The sequence below is a fragment of the Vanessa atalanta genome, chromosome 30 (assembly GCF_905147765.1).
Source record: "Vanessa atalanta chromosome 30, ilVanAtal1.2, whole genome shotgun sequence".
Lineage (NCBI taxonomy): Eukaryota > Metazoa > Arthropoda > Insecta > Lepidoptera > Nymphalidae > Vanessa > Vanessa atalanta.
In genome coordinates this window covers 3,010,468-3,027,140 of record NC_061900.1, presented here as the reverse complement: position 1 = coordinate 3,027,140, position 16,673 = coordinate 3,010,468, and the positions used below count along the sequence as shown (strand labels likewise).

Genomic DNA, 16,673 nt, shown 5'->3' with positions numbered 1-16,673 from the left:
GAAAAAAAAAAAAAAACCTTCGATCTGTTAATTAAAAATTATTTGACAAATTAAATCAAATTTGAGATGATTTATAGTATATGATAATAAAGTGTGTGTTTCTCTGGGGCTCAAACTATCTCTATACCAAATTTCATTCAAATCTGTTCAGCCGTCTAAGCGCGAAGAGGTGACAGACAGAAGTACTTGCTTATTTATATTTGTATTTAGATATTATATACTTGCAGTTTACAAATGTACAAACAAATATTGACGGTTCCTATAGCACTCAATCAAATCAAGATATACTTTATTCAAGTAGGCTTTGACAAGCACTTTTGAATCGTCATTTAACAAACTATTTATAGTAAAGATACTACCGGTTCGGAATGTCGATTCTACCGAGAAGAACCGGTAAGAAACTCAGAAAAACACACTAATTTTTTATCGGCAACTTCTAGATCTGTGGCGTTATATTTAGTACATAAGTAGTTAACACTTAACAGTTTCACTCGACTTAAACTCAATCTCTTAATAAAGTAAGAAAATAAAAAAAATACAGCGTTAAGACACCGAATTAATATGGTCGAGATTTTGAGGATTTTGAGCATTAAGACTTTTGACAATAATTGTAAAAAAGACACACCGTAACGCGTTACGTAACGAACCGTTTTGGAGGGCCCGATAGGAAGATTTAACTGACTCCTATCAGCTACTGCTTTTCAAAAAGAGAAACGTCGACAATTATCTCTCCCCCTTTTTTGGAGGTAAAATAATCTCTCTCCCTTTTTTGGAGGTAAAATAATCTCTCCCCCTTTTTTGGAGGTAAAATAATCTCTCCCCCTTTTTTGGAGGTAAAATAATCTCTCCCCCTTATTTGGAGGTAAAATTTTCGGATACGAATCGAATAAATTATTTTTACAGGATTATTTATACCCTTTTCCAACTAGACTAATGGAAATAAAATGATCACAAAACAGTTATATACATAAATGTTTATTAATAGCAAATCATAAACTAAAGCCATTCTCTGGCATGTATTGCATGATCGGCAATGTGAACGGCTGCTGTGGATCTCCAGCTTGATTGCCGACGATCTTCATTTTCTTGCAGAGATACCTCTTGGATTTTATATTTAAATGTACCTGTAATTAAAACAATAATTCATTGACTCCCACTGTCCCACCAATGGGCTAGGCCTTTTCTCCCTTTAAGGAAAAGGTTTGTAGCTCCAACACATGCTTGTTGGATACACATGTGGCAGAATTTCAATGAAAATAAACACGAATTATAAACACAAATTAAGCACTTGGATGTTCTGTGGTGTTTGCTTACGTTTGAACCCGTAATTATCGATTAAGATGCACACGTTCTAACTACTGTTACTCGGCCTCTGTTTTATGACATAGTTCTAGTACTCTATTCAAACCATATCATGAAAAAAGCCAAATAAACAACATTTGACAGCAAATTGACGCGATGTCATTGGTCGAGAGCTTGATTGATCTATGATACTCACTATGGACTTGCGAAGAAATGGCGTTTTTAACGTCGACGAAACTGTTGTCGGAATTTCGGAAGTAAAATTAAAGTGGATATAAGTAGTTAAGTGTGATAGTGTCGTATTATAAATAGAGATATGTTAATCATAAACTCTTAGCAGTGCACAATGTAGCTGAGTTATTAGCGAATCGCATGAAATAAGTCAATCTAAGGTTTGTTTATCTTTTTTCCTACTTCCATTGGAACAGGCTGTATATATATATATAGTATGGCATTGGCAGCAGGATTTAACTTAAAAAAAATTAGATATACGTATTTCATACGATTTGCTTATAGTTCTGCTGTATTGAACAAACAGTTCATGATTAATATATCTCTATTTATAATACGACACTATTACACTTAACTACTTATATCCACTTTAATTTTACTTCCAAAGTTCCGACAACAACTTCGCCGTCATTCAAAAAATCATTCACGAATCCACAACGAACACAGATTACTTAGATCTCGACCAATGACGTCACGACAATTCAAGGTCATAGCTGTTTATTTACTTTCTCCCCTATTTTAAACTGATAAAGTTTAAAACATTCACTCTCAAGTCGTTCATTCGCTCACCTGTCGATGATGTTTGTACAAGTTTGACTGTTGCGAGAACGTCGTTGGACAGAACTCACACATGAAGGGTCGCTCGCCCGTGTGGGTTCGGATGTGAGACTCGAGTTGGACCTTTGTCTGGTAAACAAAAAAAAAACTATTAAAACATAATATTAGCTTTAAGAGTAGGCGTCACCACTGCCAGAAGGCATTGGTACTTTAAGAGTCATCACCAAGGCGTATCCCTTATCCCTTGAAGTAACACTGGCGCTCTTGACATATCACTAGTTTTGATTGTTGGTGGTAGAATACATGATGGGTGATGGTACCACCAAGTAAACTTACAAATGTAATATTTGCAATAAAAAAGTGCAGTCGAGTTTTATAGTTTCTTTAGATGAAACATATTGAACTTAAAAAAGATCGTCTATAAATCTGTATTTAAGGTTGAAGCAACCAACTAAAATATCATTTGTCACAATATTTGTCTGTCTGTCTGTTTGTTCCGTCTAATCCCTGGAACGGCTTGACCTAATCTAAATTCAAACGCGCAGGAAGTTACGGAAGTTAGTTTTATATATATATATTGAGTAAAATAATTATAAATCAAACACATTAATATATAATAATAATATAATATAATCTATTACCAAGAATAATTTCATCAAAATCGGTTCAGCGTATCGCAATCGCTACACTACTGAAGTATAATTACTACTACTGAAGTATAATTTACAAATATAATAAACTTACCGGAAACCCTTTGCCACAGTGGTGACACATCCGATTATTCGGTCTCCCCTTGTGGACCGCGCGAACGTGTTGCTCCAGACCGACGCGATTCTTAGACGGCTTATATGAAATAAATAAAAAAAATAACAATAAACTCGCCTAATGCATCAATGCCTTGTAGCGTAAAACGTTAAAAAAAAAACAGCGCGCGCGATCGCCTGTCACAGAGGCTTGACTTTACGTTTTGGCGCGAAGTTTCGCGCAAGTCATAGAAAATTAGTCGTTAAAGTTGGTTGTCTCATTTTATTGCTTTTTTTATGATGATGATATCGTTTAGCGGACGAGCAAAGGGGTCACCTGATGGTAAGTGGTCACCACCGCCCATAGACAATGGCGTTGTAAGAAATATTAACCATTCCTTACATCACCAATGCGCAACCAACCTCGGGAACTAAGATGTTACGTCCCTTGTGCCTGTAGTTGCACTGGCTCACTCACCCTTCAAACCTGAACACAACAATACTGAGTACTGCTTTTTGGCGGTAGAATATCTGATGAGTGGGTGGTACCTACCAAGACGGGCTTGCACAAAGCCCTGCCACCAAGTAAATGTCTTTATTCATTATTATTCATTTAAAGCAATTAATGTTATTGTTTTGATAAAGTCAGAAAATAATGGACGATTATTTTTAAAGTAATTTTCACTTCCGGTCGACAACAATCAAACAATACCGTAAGATGTTAAAGGAGGCCACACAATGACCACATGATTCTTGCCCACTCTTTCCGTCACTATGATTATTTATTATTATTATTATTATTTATTCCTAGGTACACAAACAGAATACAATCAGAACATACATTAAAATTACGGAATTACACAATTTTGAGCTAGATTACATTCCTAAGCATGCGTACACGGCATGCTCGTAACAATTATATATCAATGCAGTCTAGTACTATATTATGTAATAATTAAATGATATAAATAACATTGAATATTTATTACTATTAAACTAATAACAATACATTCATTTGATTTATGAGACAAAGATAATCTTTAAATTAATAGAATTATCGAAAAAATGGTATGGATTAAAAGAGGATTTAAATTCATAAATTAAGAAACATCTGTCAATAAATATTAATTTTATTTAAAAAAAAAATGACAATAAATTATTAAGTATTTAAAGTCGATCATTGAATGGTTACTAAAACCGTAGTTATCCGTCAGTGTGAGTTAGTGTGCGTGTACTATTATGGACGCGTTCTAAGCTTTGACAGTCTAGACGAGTAAAACGGTACCTATAAAGGTACCACCAGTTTGAATAAAACAGTACCTTATAACATATAGGGCACTGGAACGTCCGATGAAGATGTTTCTCCTCGATGTGATCCCTCAACTTGGTCTTGTCAGCGAATCTCTGGTTACAATGGTCGCAGATAAATCTATAAACGTAAAATAATATCTTTAGTAATAAATGAAACGAGAAAAATTACGATAACCTTATTATTTTCCTCATAAACTCAACTCGAACTAAAATTGCTTTATTCAATATAGAAGCATTACACTTACACCAAACACTACTATTTTTTTTATGTTAACGGTACGCCGACGAGCAATTGGGCCACCTGATAAGTGGTCACCACCGCCCATAGACAAAATACTGAGTACTTCTGTACGGGCTTGCACAAAGCCCTACCTAAAAACTCGTAACTTACTTGAGCTGATCGTGTGTGACGTGCTTCAGACTGTTCCTGAGGTGACGCTGTAATGAACAGACAGACGAAAAGGCTATTTCACACGACGCACAGTACGCTCTCTTCGATGGGCTGCTGTCCTTATTCTGAAACAATAGTCTATTTGACAATGCGAAAAATAAAGTGACAATTATTGTAATCAGTATATATTATGAAATTAAAAATGATTATTTATTAACGAAAGTTGAAAATAGTAATTAATTCATTCAGAAATCCATAAATAAAAACACATTTTATTAAATGTTTGTCACGTGACACAAAACGCTCCTGATTGGTCGGGCTTATGACGACGTCACTTGCTTGTTAACCTCGTTTGCCTACTGTATGTGGATTATATGTGCCACAGATTACAATACAGGCAAGTGACGTCACCGACCCCATTGCAGCGCCATATTGTCAAAGTAGCGTTTTCGCGCGCTATTTAAATATGGATTTTTAATTTGATATTTTTCAGCAAATATTTACTAAAATTAAAAAAAAAACATCTTTGACTGGGTTCCTTAACCTCTACTAAATAATATAAAATGGATTTTAAAAACCAGTCAAATAGCCTATTGTGCAAATTTTATTGAGGAGACCTAACATACATATATAATTGTATTTATCTAACATTACAGTATTTTTAGATGTTGAAAAAGTGTAACTACTGAGTTTATTGCCGGTTCTTCTCGGTAGAATCTACATTCCGAACCGGTGGTAGCTTCACTTAATATAGTTTGTTAAATGACGATTCAAAAGTGCTTGTAAACGACTACTCGAATAAAGTATATTTTGATTTAATTTGATTTGTAATCTAGCTTAAAATTGTATAAGTCGCGTAATTTTTAATTATACGTTACGATTATGTATTTTGTGTAAATAAATAAACTTAAAAACCCATCCAACACAAGATATGTCAAAAGTGATTTTATCGAAAATGTTGCAATAACTTTTAAATGGTAAAAAAAATACAATTTACATAAAAAATACTCTCAACTGACCTCCGTGTCATGCTTCTCCAAGTGGCGCTTCAGACTCGTCTTCCACCTGAACACTTTGTCGCAGACCGTGCAAGGGAACTCGTTCTGCGATTCGTGCACCGTGCTGGAATTAAGACACGGAATTCATTTTTATTGAAATCGTGGTCACTGTAGCCGATAAACATTGACAATAACAAAATACTAACCAGACGAAATTATTTCGATTCGATTATTTCTATTCATATTCATTGTGTGTATTTAATTAGATTTAATTTTGGCCGGTTCTTCTCAGGTCAGGGTGTTTCCTTTTCCGGTTGTAGTGTTTGATATGACTATCAATAAGTAAGTGTAACGCTTCTATATTGAATAACGGAGTATGAGAGTTTGAGTTTGGCATTACGAATATAAGATGATTTAGAAATCATTTATCTATACATATAAAAAAATTGGAGTGTCTGTTTGTAACATTAAAATAACCGCATGTTACTAAATGCATATGTACACACGTTACATATACCAAAAAAAAAAAAACATTTTTTACAATTTTTGCCTGTCTGTCTGTTTGTTCCGGCTAATCTCTGGAACGGCTGGACCGATTTTGATGGGACTTTCACTGGCAGATAGCTGATGTAGTAAGGTGTAACTCAGGCTACAAGAATAACTTTTTTGAATAGTATGGGTACTCACAGACGGTGGTTCATGAGTCCAGCTCGGTGGCTGAAGGTCTTGTCGCACTGCGAGCACGCGACGCGCGCCTTGTGCGAGTCGCGGTGGATCCTGTGACTGTCTATTGACCTTGGAAGGAAAGATTATGCCATTGAATCGAGTTTTATTAAAATAGGTTTTTTATCTTTGGAATAAATATATATTTTTTTTTTTTAAATATCGGACAACATCACATACATTACTCTGATCCCAATGTAAGTAGCTAAAGCACTTGTGTTGTGAAAAATCAGAAGTAACGACGGCACCACAAACACCCAGACCCAAGACAACATAGAATAACAAGATAATAGAAAACTAATGATTTTTTCTACATCGACTCGGCCGGGAATCGAACCCGGGACCTCGGAGTGGCGTACCCATGAAAACCGGTGTACACACTACTCAACCACGGAGGTCGTCAATAAAAAAATGGAATAAGTAGGCGGACAAATGGAAAATCTATGTGGCTTGCATGCTCGTAGCGGCATACGAAAACTATCCCGTTGTGCCCGCTGAAAAGACGGAGATGGTACCGTTGGTTTGTGGCTACTTCGGTGTGCTAAGGCGCACTAGGCGACCTGGGCACTGTTAAGTCCCACATAAACACTTCATATGAGTTTTACAAGCAAGAAAACAAAACGGTCTCTCGTTTCATTTTGCATCTAACCAGACACACTCACACATAGTCCCAAAGTTAATAAAGACTTCAAGAACAGATAGCAGACATTAGAAACTATTCCGTATGCCGTGATACTCACTTGGATAGCTTTCCGCAGACGTTGCATTTGTACTTCTTGAGCGATATCTGGTGTCTCTTGTACATGTGCTGATACATGGCCTTCAGGTCCGAGGAACGCTTTTTGCAGACAGCACATTCGTACCTTCAAACAAAGTTACAGTATTGTAGAACGAAAATGAGTCACGTGGTCAAAGAAGTGACGTCACCTTTGAGACGTATTAAAAGGGGCGTCCATCTTGGGTTGTCATGGTAACAAGTCTGTAACTGTCAGTTGCATTCTTGATGTATTTCATAATATTTTGTTGATATATAACTGAAACTTACATATACAGCGTCCGTCGATATTTATTTTAAATGTTTTAGTGAATACATTACATTACATTAGCATCCTGTAAATTTCCCACTGCTGGGCTAACCCAGCTTCTCCCTTTGATGAGAAACACCATATTTTACCAACATATTCCACTACGCTGCTCCAATGCGGGTTGGTGGAATACACATGTGGCTGAATTTCGTTGAAATTAGACACATGCAGATTTCCTCACGATGTTTTCCTTCACCGCCGAGCACGAGATGAATTATAAACACTTATTAAGCACATAAAAATTCATTGGTGCCTGCCTGGGCTTGAACCCGATATCATCGGTTAAGATGCACGCGTTCTAACAACTTTGCCATCTCGGCTCGGCCCGGATTGCTCAGTCGGTAGTGCATTGGACTTTTTTAGTGAATGGTCGATTATAATAGTTTAAAATTGACTTATTTTAAGAGAAGGCTTACTAATAAAAACCTAACCAAGGTCACTATGCATTCGAAACCATTGCTAGTAAATATTGCACAGCAATTAAATAAACAATCCGTCTCTTTTTTTCAACATCAAAACGTTCAGGACAGAAAAAGATAACATATTCTCGCCATCGTCATGTTGCGGAATAAAATGCCAAGAAACTAAATAGTTACTACCTTTTCAAATTAAAACACAAACTTCTTTAAATACTCTGGAAAAACTCACCCTCACGTTTATTTGCTGGACTCACCGGAGCCTAGAATGCCTTTAGTATCCCTAGTTTAACAAAACAACGGTACCCCTCTCTTGGGGGGGGGGGGAGGCTACAAGACGGAATCTCTGCTACAATCTACCGTGCTACTTATATACACTTTAATTACACACGTTACTTCACCGAAATTCGAACACGACAGATGATTAAAAATCGACCAATGACGTCGCGTCAATTCAAGGTCAAAGTTGTTTATTTTTTCATTTCCACCAATGGAATCGATTATCACAAGTGTTACCTTTTCGTATGTCTCCTGTAGTGAGCTGTGAACGCCTCCACTGTTGATATAATAGTTTTACAAATCGAGCAAATGAAATTGCCGGGAGTCTGAAAGGAATAAAAATTGCTTACAATAATATATAATTATTAAATAACTAACATAACTTTGTATTCCAAATGCTAGGGACGAGTAACTACTGAGTTTCTTGCTAGAATCTACATTTCGAACCCGCAGTAGCTTCACTTAATATAGTTTTATTAAATGAGTTCTGATATCTGAGCATCAATGGCGTTATCCACCTGTCACCCCCACTAACACGAGGTTTAAGCTTAATTGGACGGCTTTTCTATGTAATAGTTCGCGCAAATGGGCCACCTGATGGTAAGCGGTCACCACAGCCCAAAGACATTGACGCTGTAAGAAATAATAACCATTCCCTACAATATACTGCGCCACCAACCTTGGGAGCTAAGAGGTTATGTCACTTGTGCCTGTAGTTACACTGGCTCACTCATCCTTCAAATCGGAACACAACAATACTGAGTACTGCTGTTTGGCGGTATGAGTGGGTGGTACCTACCCAGACAGGCTTGCACAAAGCCCTGCCACCGAATGGCTAAATAGGAATTTTGGTAATCTCTTGTAAAACGATGGTAAACGTATTCTTACCTCGTGTTTCTTCGAATGGTGAGCCTTTTGTGATGAAGCACAATTAAAAAGAATCAGGCACGTCTCGCACTTGTATTGAGCGCGTACGAAACTCTCCCTGTTCGCGAGACGAGATCTCTCCGTTTGCATTTCGTCGTATGTGAGGTCGACGGTTAAAATCTTCTGTGAAACTCCCTTCTTAACCTGAAAAATTCACTAGTTTGTATTAATTACGACTGTGTGAAGTTTTTAACGTCGAACATCTATTTGTGGGTACGGCCGATTTCATAATAGGCTATTTGACAATACGAAAAATAAAGTGTCAATTATTGTAATCAGTATATATTACGAGTTTAAAAATAGTTATTTATTAACGAAAGTTGAAAATAATAATTAATTTATTCAAAAATCCATAAATAAAAATGCATTTTTTTTACGTTTGTCACGTGACACACGCTGCTGATTGGTCGGACTTATGATGACGTCACTTGCATGTTAACCTCGTTCGCCTACTGTATGTGGATTATATGTGCCACAGATTACAATACAGGAAAGTGACGTTACCGACCCCATTACAGCGCCATATTGTCAAAGTAGCGTTTTCGCGCGCTATTTAAATATTGAATTTTTAATTTGATATTTTTCAGCAAATATGTACAAGAATAAAAAAAAACTTTTACTGGGTTCCTTAACCTCTGGGTTACTAAATAATATAATATGGATTTTAAAAACTAGTCAAATAGCCTATTGCGTATGGTACAACCGGGCAGCGATAGATGGCGCTGATTGAAAATATCACATTTCTGAATCGCGATGTCTAGATATTCGCCACTGGGTGTGGAATATATTTATTATTTATGTTGAAACGCCCGGTGAGGCTGTATAGGCCAGTAGGCCCAAAACAAAAACAAGACAAAATAAAAAATATATAGTTTCGAAAGTATTCTTCAAATTTCTTTCGTCGTTTGCCGTTAATACTAAATACCGGCATTTGTACGTCAGTCTTCGGAAGAAGAAGTTAAGTAACATGTATTGACACTGGTAAATGTTTGCCTCATGCTAAGATCTTACACCGTCAATGTACATTATTATAATATATACACACACACGCATGCACTCACACACACTAACTCACGTATTGACGCACACACTCACGAACTCAATCACACCCTCACGCACTCACTCACACACTCACTCACTCAATCAATCACTCACACTCTCACTCACTCACTCAATCAATCAATCAATCACTCACTCGCTCACTCACTCTCTCACGAACTCACTCTCTCGCTCAATCAATCAATCACTCACTCGTTCACTCACTCTCTCACGAACTCACTCTCTCGCTCAATCACACACTCACGCACTTAATCAATCACTCTTTCATTCACACACACACTCACTCACTCACGCACTCACTAATTCATTTACTCACTCATTTTACACTCACTTACTCATTCACCCACTAACTCCCTCATTCCCGCACTTATTCACTCACTCACTCTCTCACTCAATCATTCCCATACTCACACAGTAGCGCCAAACGAAAGTCGGCCTTAACCCAGTGGCAGATAAGATATTTCACACCAATAACTGATTACTGACCTTTTTATTCGTTTTCTTCGAAGTTTCTTCGTCTTTCTCGTTGACGTCACGTAACAAAGATTGAATTTCTTTGTCCAAATCGTCAACATCTATATCTGAATTGCGGGAACCCAACGAATATTCTAGAAGAAAAATAATATGCCATATGCATTAGACAAGTAATTCTAAGTCAACGGGAAGCACCCTATAGGTTTGATTTGCTTAGCGAATGTATGTAGAAATTCTGGGTTTATTTTTTCACAGCTCGAAGAAACGATAGGACTGTTTCATTATTCATTATCATTAACAGCCTGTAAATTTCCCACTGCTGGGTTAAGGCCTCCTCTCCCTTTGAGGAGAAGGTTTGGAGCATATTCCACCGCATCGCTCCAATGCGGCAGAATTTCACGTAAACTTTCCTTCACCGCCTAGCGCGAGTTCCTCTTTGGCTAGTGGTTAGGGTCTCTTTAGCTGATATAACTCATTTAAGAAAAATAAGTTAAAAAAATAATCTAATTTGAATTACGCATTCCATCGTTCCATCGACTGTTATATATGTTATATTTTCTGTTTCCCATCACTAGCCCGTCTGTCAAAAAGATCAAGCTGACTTGAGGGAATAGTAATGTGTTTTCAGTCTAAGTATGCGTGTGCGTATGTGTACGTGCGTGCGTGCGCGTGTAATGTATGTTTGTACGTGTGAACATATTACCTGCATCCGATTCCATTTTCAAATCATCCATCTCCAAGAATTCATTTTCAACTTTCAATTTGGGTTGCATTGCTAGACTTTTGTTTTGTGCTGTCTGTAAATAAAAATTAATACTTATCCGTCGACTTTGTTAGGAATCCTATGTGAGTACGAAAATCAGCCCAATATGATGTATAAATGCATCACGTTTGACGACCTCCGTGGTCGAGTAGTGTGTACACCGGTTTTCATGGGTACGCCACCCCGAGGACCCAGGTTTCTAATCCCGGCCGAGTCGATGTAGAAAAAGTTCATTAGTTTTCTATGTTGTCTCGGGTCTGGGTGTTTGTACCGTCGTTACTTCTGATATTCCATAACACAAGTGCTTCAGCTACTTACATTGGGATCAGAGTAATGTATGTGATGTTGTCCGATATATATTTATTTATTTATTATCCCAACAGTGGGCCATTAACAGTTACATTGGCCGGCCCTGGGGCCACAAAGGAATTGAGGCCCTGAGCAACACAGGAGTGGAGAACCCTAATCATTATTTTACAAATTAATTTAAAAATTTAGTTTCAATCAGTAAAATTTGTGTATAATGTATTTACTCTTTGTATTAGTATCTTTTAAAACAGCAATTCTTATAATTCGAATATATCCAGATATCTAAACATATGTAACATTAAAATTCTTAACTCATCTGAACCTCCATTAAAACACCTGGGCTGATGCCGTTGCCCACCCCTAAATCCATCCCTGACTTTTATTTTATCGATATTAATATAACAAACTTACCCTCTTCTCATTAAGATGCGGATCCACTTCATTACTCGTATTTAAGTCCTCATTTTTATCGTTCAAACTTAAATCCAAATATTCATTGGCACCGTTTGATTTTTTTTCCAAATCTGTACAAGAAATAAATAATTGAAATAAGTCAGAAGTACATGCTCAGTTTATAATTCTCGTAGACTTTGTGCACGCCCGTCTGGATAGGTAACCTCTCATCAGATATTCTACCGCTAAACAGCAGTCAGTATTGTTGTATTCCGGTTCGAAAATTAAGAGAGTCAGTGTAACTACAGGCACAAGGGACATATCATCTTAGTTCGCAAGTTAAGCTTCTTTTGCACATCATCATCCTCCTGCCCTTATCCCAATTTTACTCGGGGTCGGCGCAGCATGTCTTCCTCTTCCATACCTCTCTGTCGGACATCATCTCACATTAACATTAATAACATTTCGAACCATATATCTCTTGCATATATAATAAAAAAAAGCCCAGCAATAGTTTAGGTACAGTTTTCTATATGAAAAGTCAAAACGAACCATTCCTCCATTCGATTTTAACATCTTTGAAATCCGTTCGCAGTTCAACGGCGACTGGATCCTTCTGGAAACGAGCGACGTTCCTTTGACGCGGCTTATTCGATCTTGAAACGTTCTGAAAAATTGTTTTAATGTCTGACATTTTTGAAGTGATAACTTGTTATGGGAGGTTAAACCGTATCGTTACGTAACGCGTTACGGCGCAAGTCTGTCTGGCGTCTCTTTTTCTTACGCTTACGGCAGCGGGCGGGCTCCTCTCCCACCTTGCAGTGATAGTTTAAGTTATCTCTTCTGTCCGGCGTTCCGAGACGCACATGTATTTGGTTTTTTTTATAGACAGATATGTTGGATGAAAAAAATATTTATCTACGTCCATTCTGAGTCTTAGTGCTAAAAGGGCCAATATCAATACCCCTATTTTTGGTAATCATCATGAAAACCATGGAGAGATAACGGTTGTGTTATATCTTATATCTCGTGGTATAAAACGAAGTCGTTTCCCGTCCGTACGCTTGGATTTTTTAAACTACGCAACGGATTTTAATGCGGTTTTCATGAATAAACAGAGCTATTCGAGAGGAAGTTATATATGTAAAATACATGCAAATACGTGCAATAAAAAAAAATTAACAACGTTTGAGAATAACTAAACGATCATGACAATATTATTATTAAAAATTCCGTGGGAATTAAAACAATAACGAAATGTAAACTTAAATCATATTTAAAAAAAGAAAAAACGCTCCATTATTACTTAAAGTTCCCTCTACTGCAAACTGCATAAAAAAAAACCCGTTACAAAACAAAAGAAAAAAAAAACAATGACAGATGGCTGTGACGATCTGTGGCGAGTTACGGTTCGGGAGGGGAATGAGATTTCAAATAGGCAATTTGACTGGTTTTTAAAATCCATTTTATATTATTAAGTAGAGGTTAAGGAACCCAGTAAAAGTTGTTTTTTTTTTATTCTAGTACATATTTACTGCAAAATATCAAATTAAAAATTCCATATTTAAATAGCGCGCGAAGACGCTACTTTGACAATATGGCGCTGCAATGGAGTCGGTGACGTCACTTTCCTGTATTGTAATCTGAGGCAGATATTATAATCTACATACATAGGCAAACGAGGTTTACCAGCAAGTGACGTCATCATAAGCCCGACCAATCAGGAGCGTTTTGTGTCACGTGACAAAAGTATAAAAAAATGCATTTTTATTTATGGATTTTTGAATAAATTAATTACTATTTTAAACTTTCGTTGATAAATAACCATTTTTAATCTCATAATATATACTGATTACAATAATTTACACTTTATTCTTCGCATTGTCAAATAGCCTATTTATAGAAACGATTGAAAACAGAACTTGGTGTCGCGACGGGAAGCGAGATTTCTTATTATGAAAACAATTGAAATCAAATGAATAACATAGAGTTGATTTTACCTACCTTCCTTTTTTTTCTATCCGTCTTAACATCACAGAGCACCGTCTGTATTGCAATCTCCGGTTCCGTATCCGACACATCAGATGTAACGTTACCGTTTTGTTTCTCACGCTTATTTATATCTAAAAAACATATACTAATTACAAAACAAACATATTCATATGTTAGATTACATTAAAGATACCATTCTTAGCAAAAAAAACCTGTATATGTAATACGACCTTGATGTATTACTTATATAGGATGTTTTAAAAAATGGAACTACCGATGAAAGGCTGTACCGTGAAGGTGACTGGTACCACCAACTCTTGGATATTCTATCGCAAAACAGCAATGCTAGTATTGTCGTATTCCGGTTTGAAGAGTGAGTTACAAGGGACATAACATCTTGGCTCTCATATTAGCGGTGTAAGGATTGTTTAATATTTCGTACAGAGCCAATGTCTAAGGGCGGTGATAACACACAATCGGTCTTGGTCTACCTATATTATTAAAAAAAAGCCGACTGACTATGTACTTCTTTTTGCTAATTGATAATTCATGACCATACATATCTAAAACTCATCTCATGCTTGGTGATGGCAAAACATAGTGAGGCCACCATATTCAACTTATATTGAATCAGCATAGTAGAAAATCTCCAAGTCTTCAAAGCGAGCAAGGAGCCCTAGCCCAGTAGTGGAATAGTTGTATCTGTTAGGTTTTAAGATAACTTCCAAACAAGTTAATAATTTTCTCACCTTCACTTATTTCTATTTTAATTTCCTTGAGATCATTATTAGGTGGATTTATGGTTACTGGATCGTTGATGTGGATTTTCAATCTTGGAGTTCGTGAGACATCACTCAATAAAAATTCATTAAGATTCTGAAACATTTGTAAGAAGATTTTTAATGACATAATAAGATTGAGGAGAAGGCAATGGGGATCTAGGGGCCTGGGCCGTGGGGCCTCAAAAATATCATATTTAGAGAGTTAACAAAAAAGTTTTTTGTTCTCTTTGATGGAATGGATGTTTTTTTTTGTACAAAGTACATTTTCAAAACATTTTCAATTTCCCATAGTCAATTTTTCATGTACAAAATTATAAGTATAACAGTTTCTAATATTTTAAATGAGTACCTCTACATAAAACTAAATAGAGCTAAGTTCATAAGCCATACTGTCCAATTTAAAAAAAAAAAAAGTATATAGATAGTACTCTTTCCCCCAAAGGGAGAGAATATTAAGACTCTATTATAGGCTATCAATGGACTTTACCTTGATGTAACCTATGATTAGCTTTAACAATAATTCTTTTGTAGAATTTAGTTTTGAGAATAATAATCTCTCTAAGATTGCCATTTAAACCTTTTATTTAGTGCGTTTTTTTTATTAAATGTTTCACAATGATAGCTAGAATAATGTGTTGTAATTTCTCAGTTAAGTTTGATGAATTTCTACCTAGCCGTTTGAATACTTCTTTAAAATTTTGCATTTAACCTCTTTTTTAGTATTTGGTATCTGTATAAGTTTTCATTGCTCTAGCTCAAATAAAAATATATATTATGAATTATAGTTTCTTTTTAAATGTATTTTACCTCAGTATATGTTTGTAATATCCTATAAGAATCCTTAACTTGTTCTCTAAATGACAACACTTTTTTAAGAACCGCATCACACTCCCAGCAAATGATTGGAACGACCATCTGTATGTTATTAAGCTGAAACAAACATTTGATTAATGCATAATTATAATTTTGTATTGTTTGGTTTGCATACTATGAATTTTTGAGTAGTCGAATAATCTATTTAAGCATAATTATGATGAGCCTTGTCCTCTTAGAGCAATAAAAAAAAACATTTCTTTATTAATAAATTTAAGCAAGGGTACAAGGGACACTAAGATTGTAGATTAACTTAAATTAAAAAAAAAAAAACAATAATGTCCACTCAATAAATTTCAAGCTAAAAAATATATAATAATATAAACAGAATATTTATTTATGAATATTGAAAACAATTTTTACTTACTGGTATCTCGTTCAGTATATCCATGTAATATTTTTTTAATTTTTCATCTTTAATTTCATGTATAGATCTACCAACACACAGACATGCCATACACAGCAAATTTTTTTTAATATCATTTTTATGATCCATTGATATAAGGTATATTCTCACTAACGCGTTGATATTACGAATAACTTAAAAATCTTAACAAAAAAAATACATTTCATTCAAGTAACACCTTTTTCGTATACATAGCCACTTTCTCTTTATTTTTTATCTAAATCGTAAATGAAGTAATGTACACAGTTTTGTTATATTTACAACTTGAAGTTTTATAATTATTTATCGTGCTTTAAAATTGATAAATAACGCTTTACATCAAATAGGTTCTCAAATTGTTTGACTCGAAAACAAAACAAAACAAACCACCACCATTATCGTTTTAGCGTTGTCCTATATGCTTCTACCGTAATTTGTTTTACCGATAAATCAATATTTATGACTTAACCCTAAGTGATGACACTGGCTTGGAAAATATTAATGCAAACGAAAAGTACTTCAATTTTAGGTAAATAACATTTAAAAGCATTTTATGAAAAGGTTCACGGTTTTGATCCTTAATTCGGACTGTCCTTAATCGAGTCCTTATTCAAATCGATTAATTAGGTTTCATCTGACAGTTTTTTAAATGTTGCCAGCTTATAAAAAGTATTATGCA

General features: G+C 35.6%; 1 protein-coding gene across 1 annotated transcript; it reads right to left on the bottom strand.

Annotated features, from left to right (window-relative positions):
- Nucleotides 1–959: 959 nt before the first annotated feature.
- Nucleotides 960–16,485, bottom strand: LOC125075226 (zinc finger protein 83-like). The gene is made up of 18 exons (XM_047686919.1): nucleotides 15,977–16,485; nucleotides 15,544–15,666; nucleotides 14,704–14,830; nucleotides 13,967–14,085; nucleotides 12,515–12,629; nucleotides 11,981–12,093; nucleotides 11,201–11,294; nucleotides 10,510–10,631; nucleotides 8,926–9,108; nucleotides 8,275–8,363; nucleotides 6,998–7,120; nucleotides 6,222–6,329; nucleotides 5,556–5,658; nucleotides 4,537–4,661; nucleotides 4,155–4,263; nucleotides 2,836–2,934; nucleotides 2,104–2,220; nucleotides 960–1,124 (listed from the first exon to the last, which is right to left on the bottom strand). Exons 1-18 carry the CDS (start codon nucleotides 16,103–16,105, stop codon nucleotides 990–992), a joined length of 2,133 nt encoding a protein of 710 aa, XP_047542875.1. The 5' UTR covers nucleotides 16,106–16,485; the 3' UTR covers nucleotides 960–989.
- Nucleotides 16,486–16,673: the final 188 nt, after the last annotated feature.

Coding starts and splice junctions, on each gene's coding strand:
- LOC125075226 (XM_047686919.1), bottom strand. CDS start 16,105: ATGGATCATAAAAATGATATTAAAAAAAATTTGCTGTGTATGGCATGT. Junction 11,295..11,980: donor CGCATCTTAATGAGAAGAGG/GTAAGTTTGTTA, acceptor TTTTATTTACAG/ACAGCACAAAACAAAAGTCT. Junction 6,330..6,997: donor GTCTGCGGAAAGCTATCCAA/GTGAGTATCACG, acceptor TTTCCTTCCAAG/GTCAATAGACAGTCACAGGA.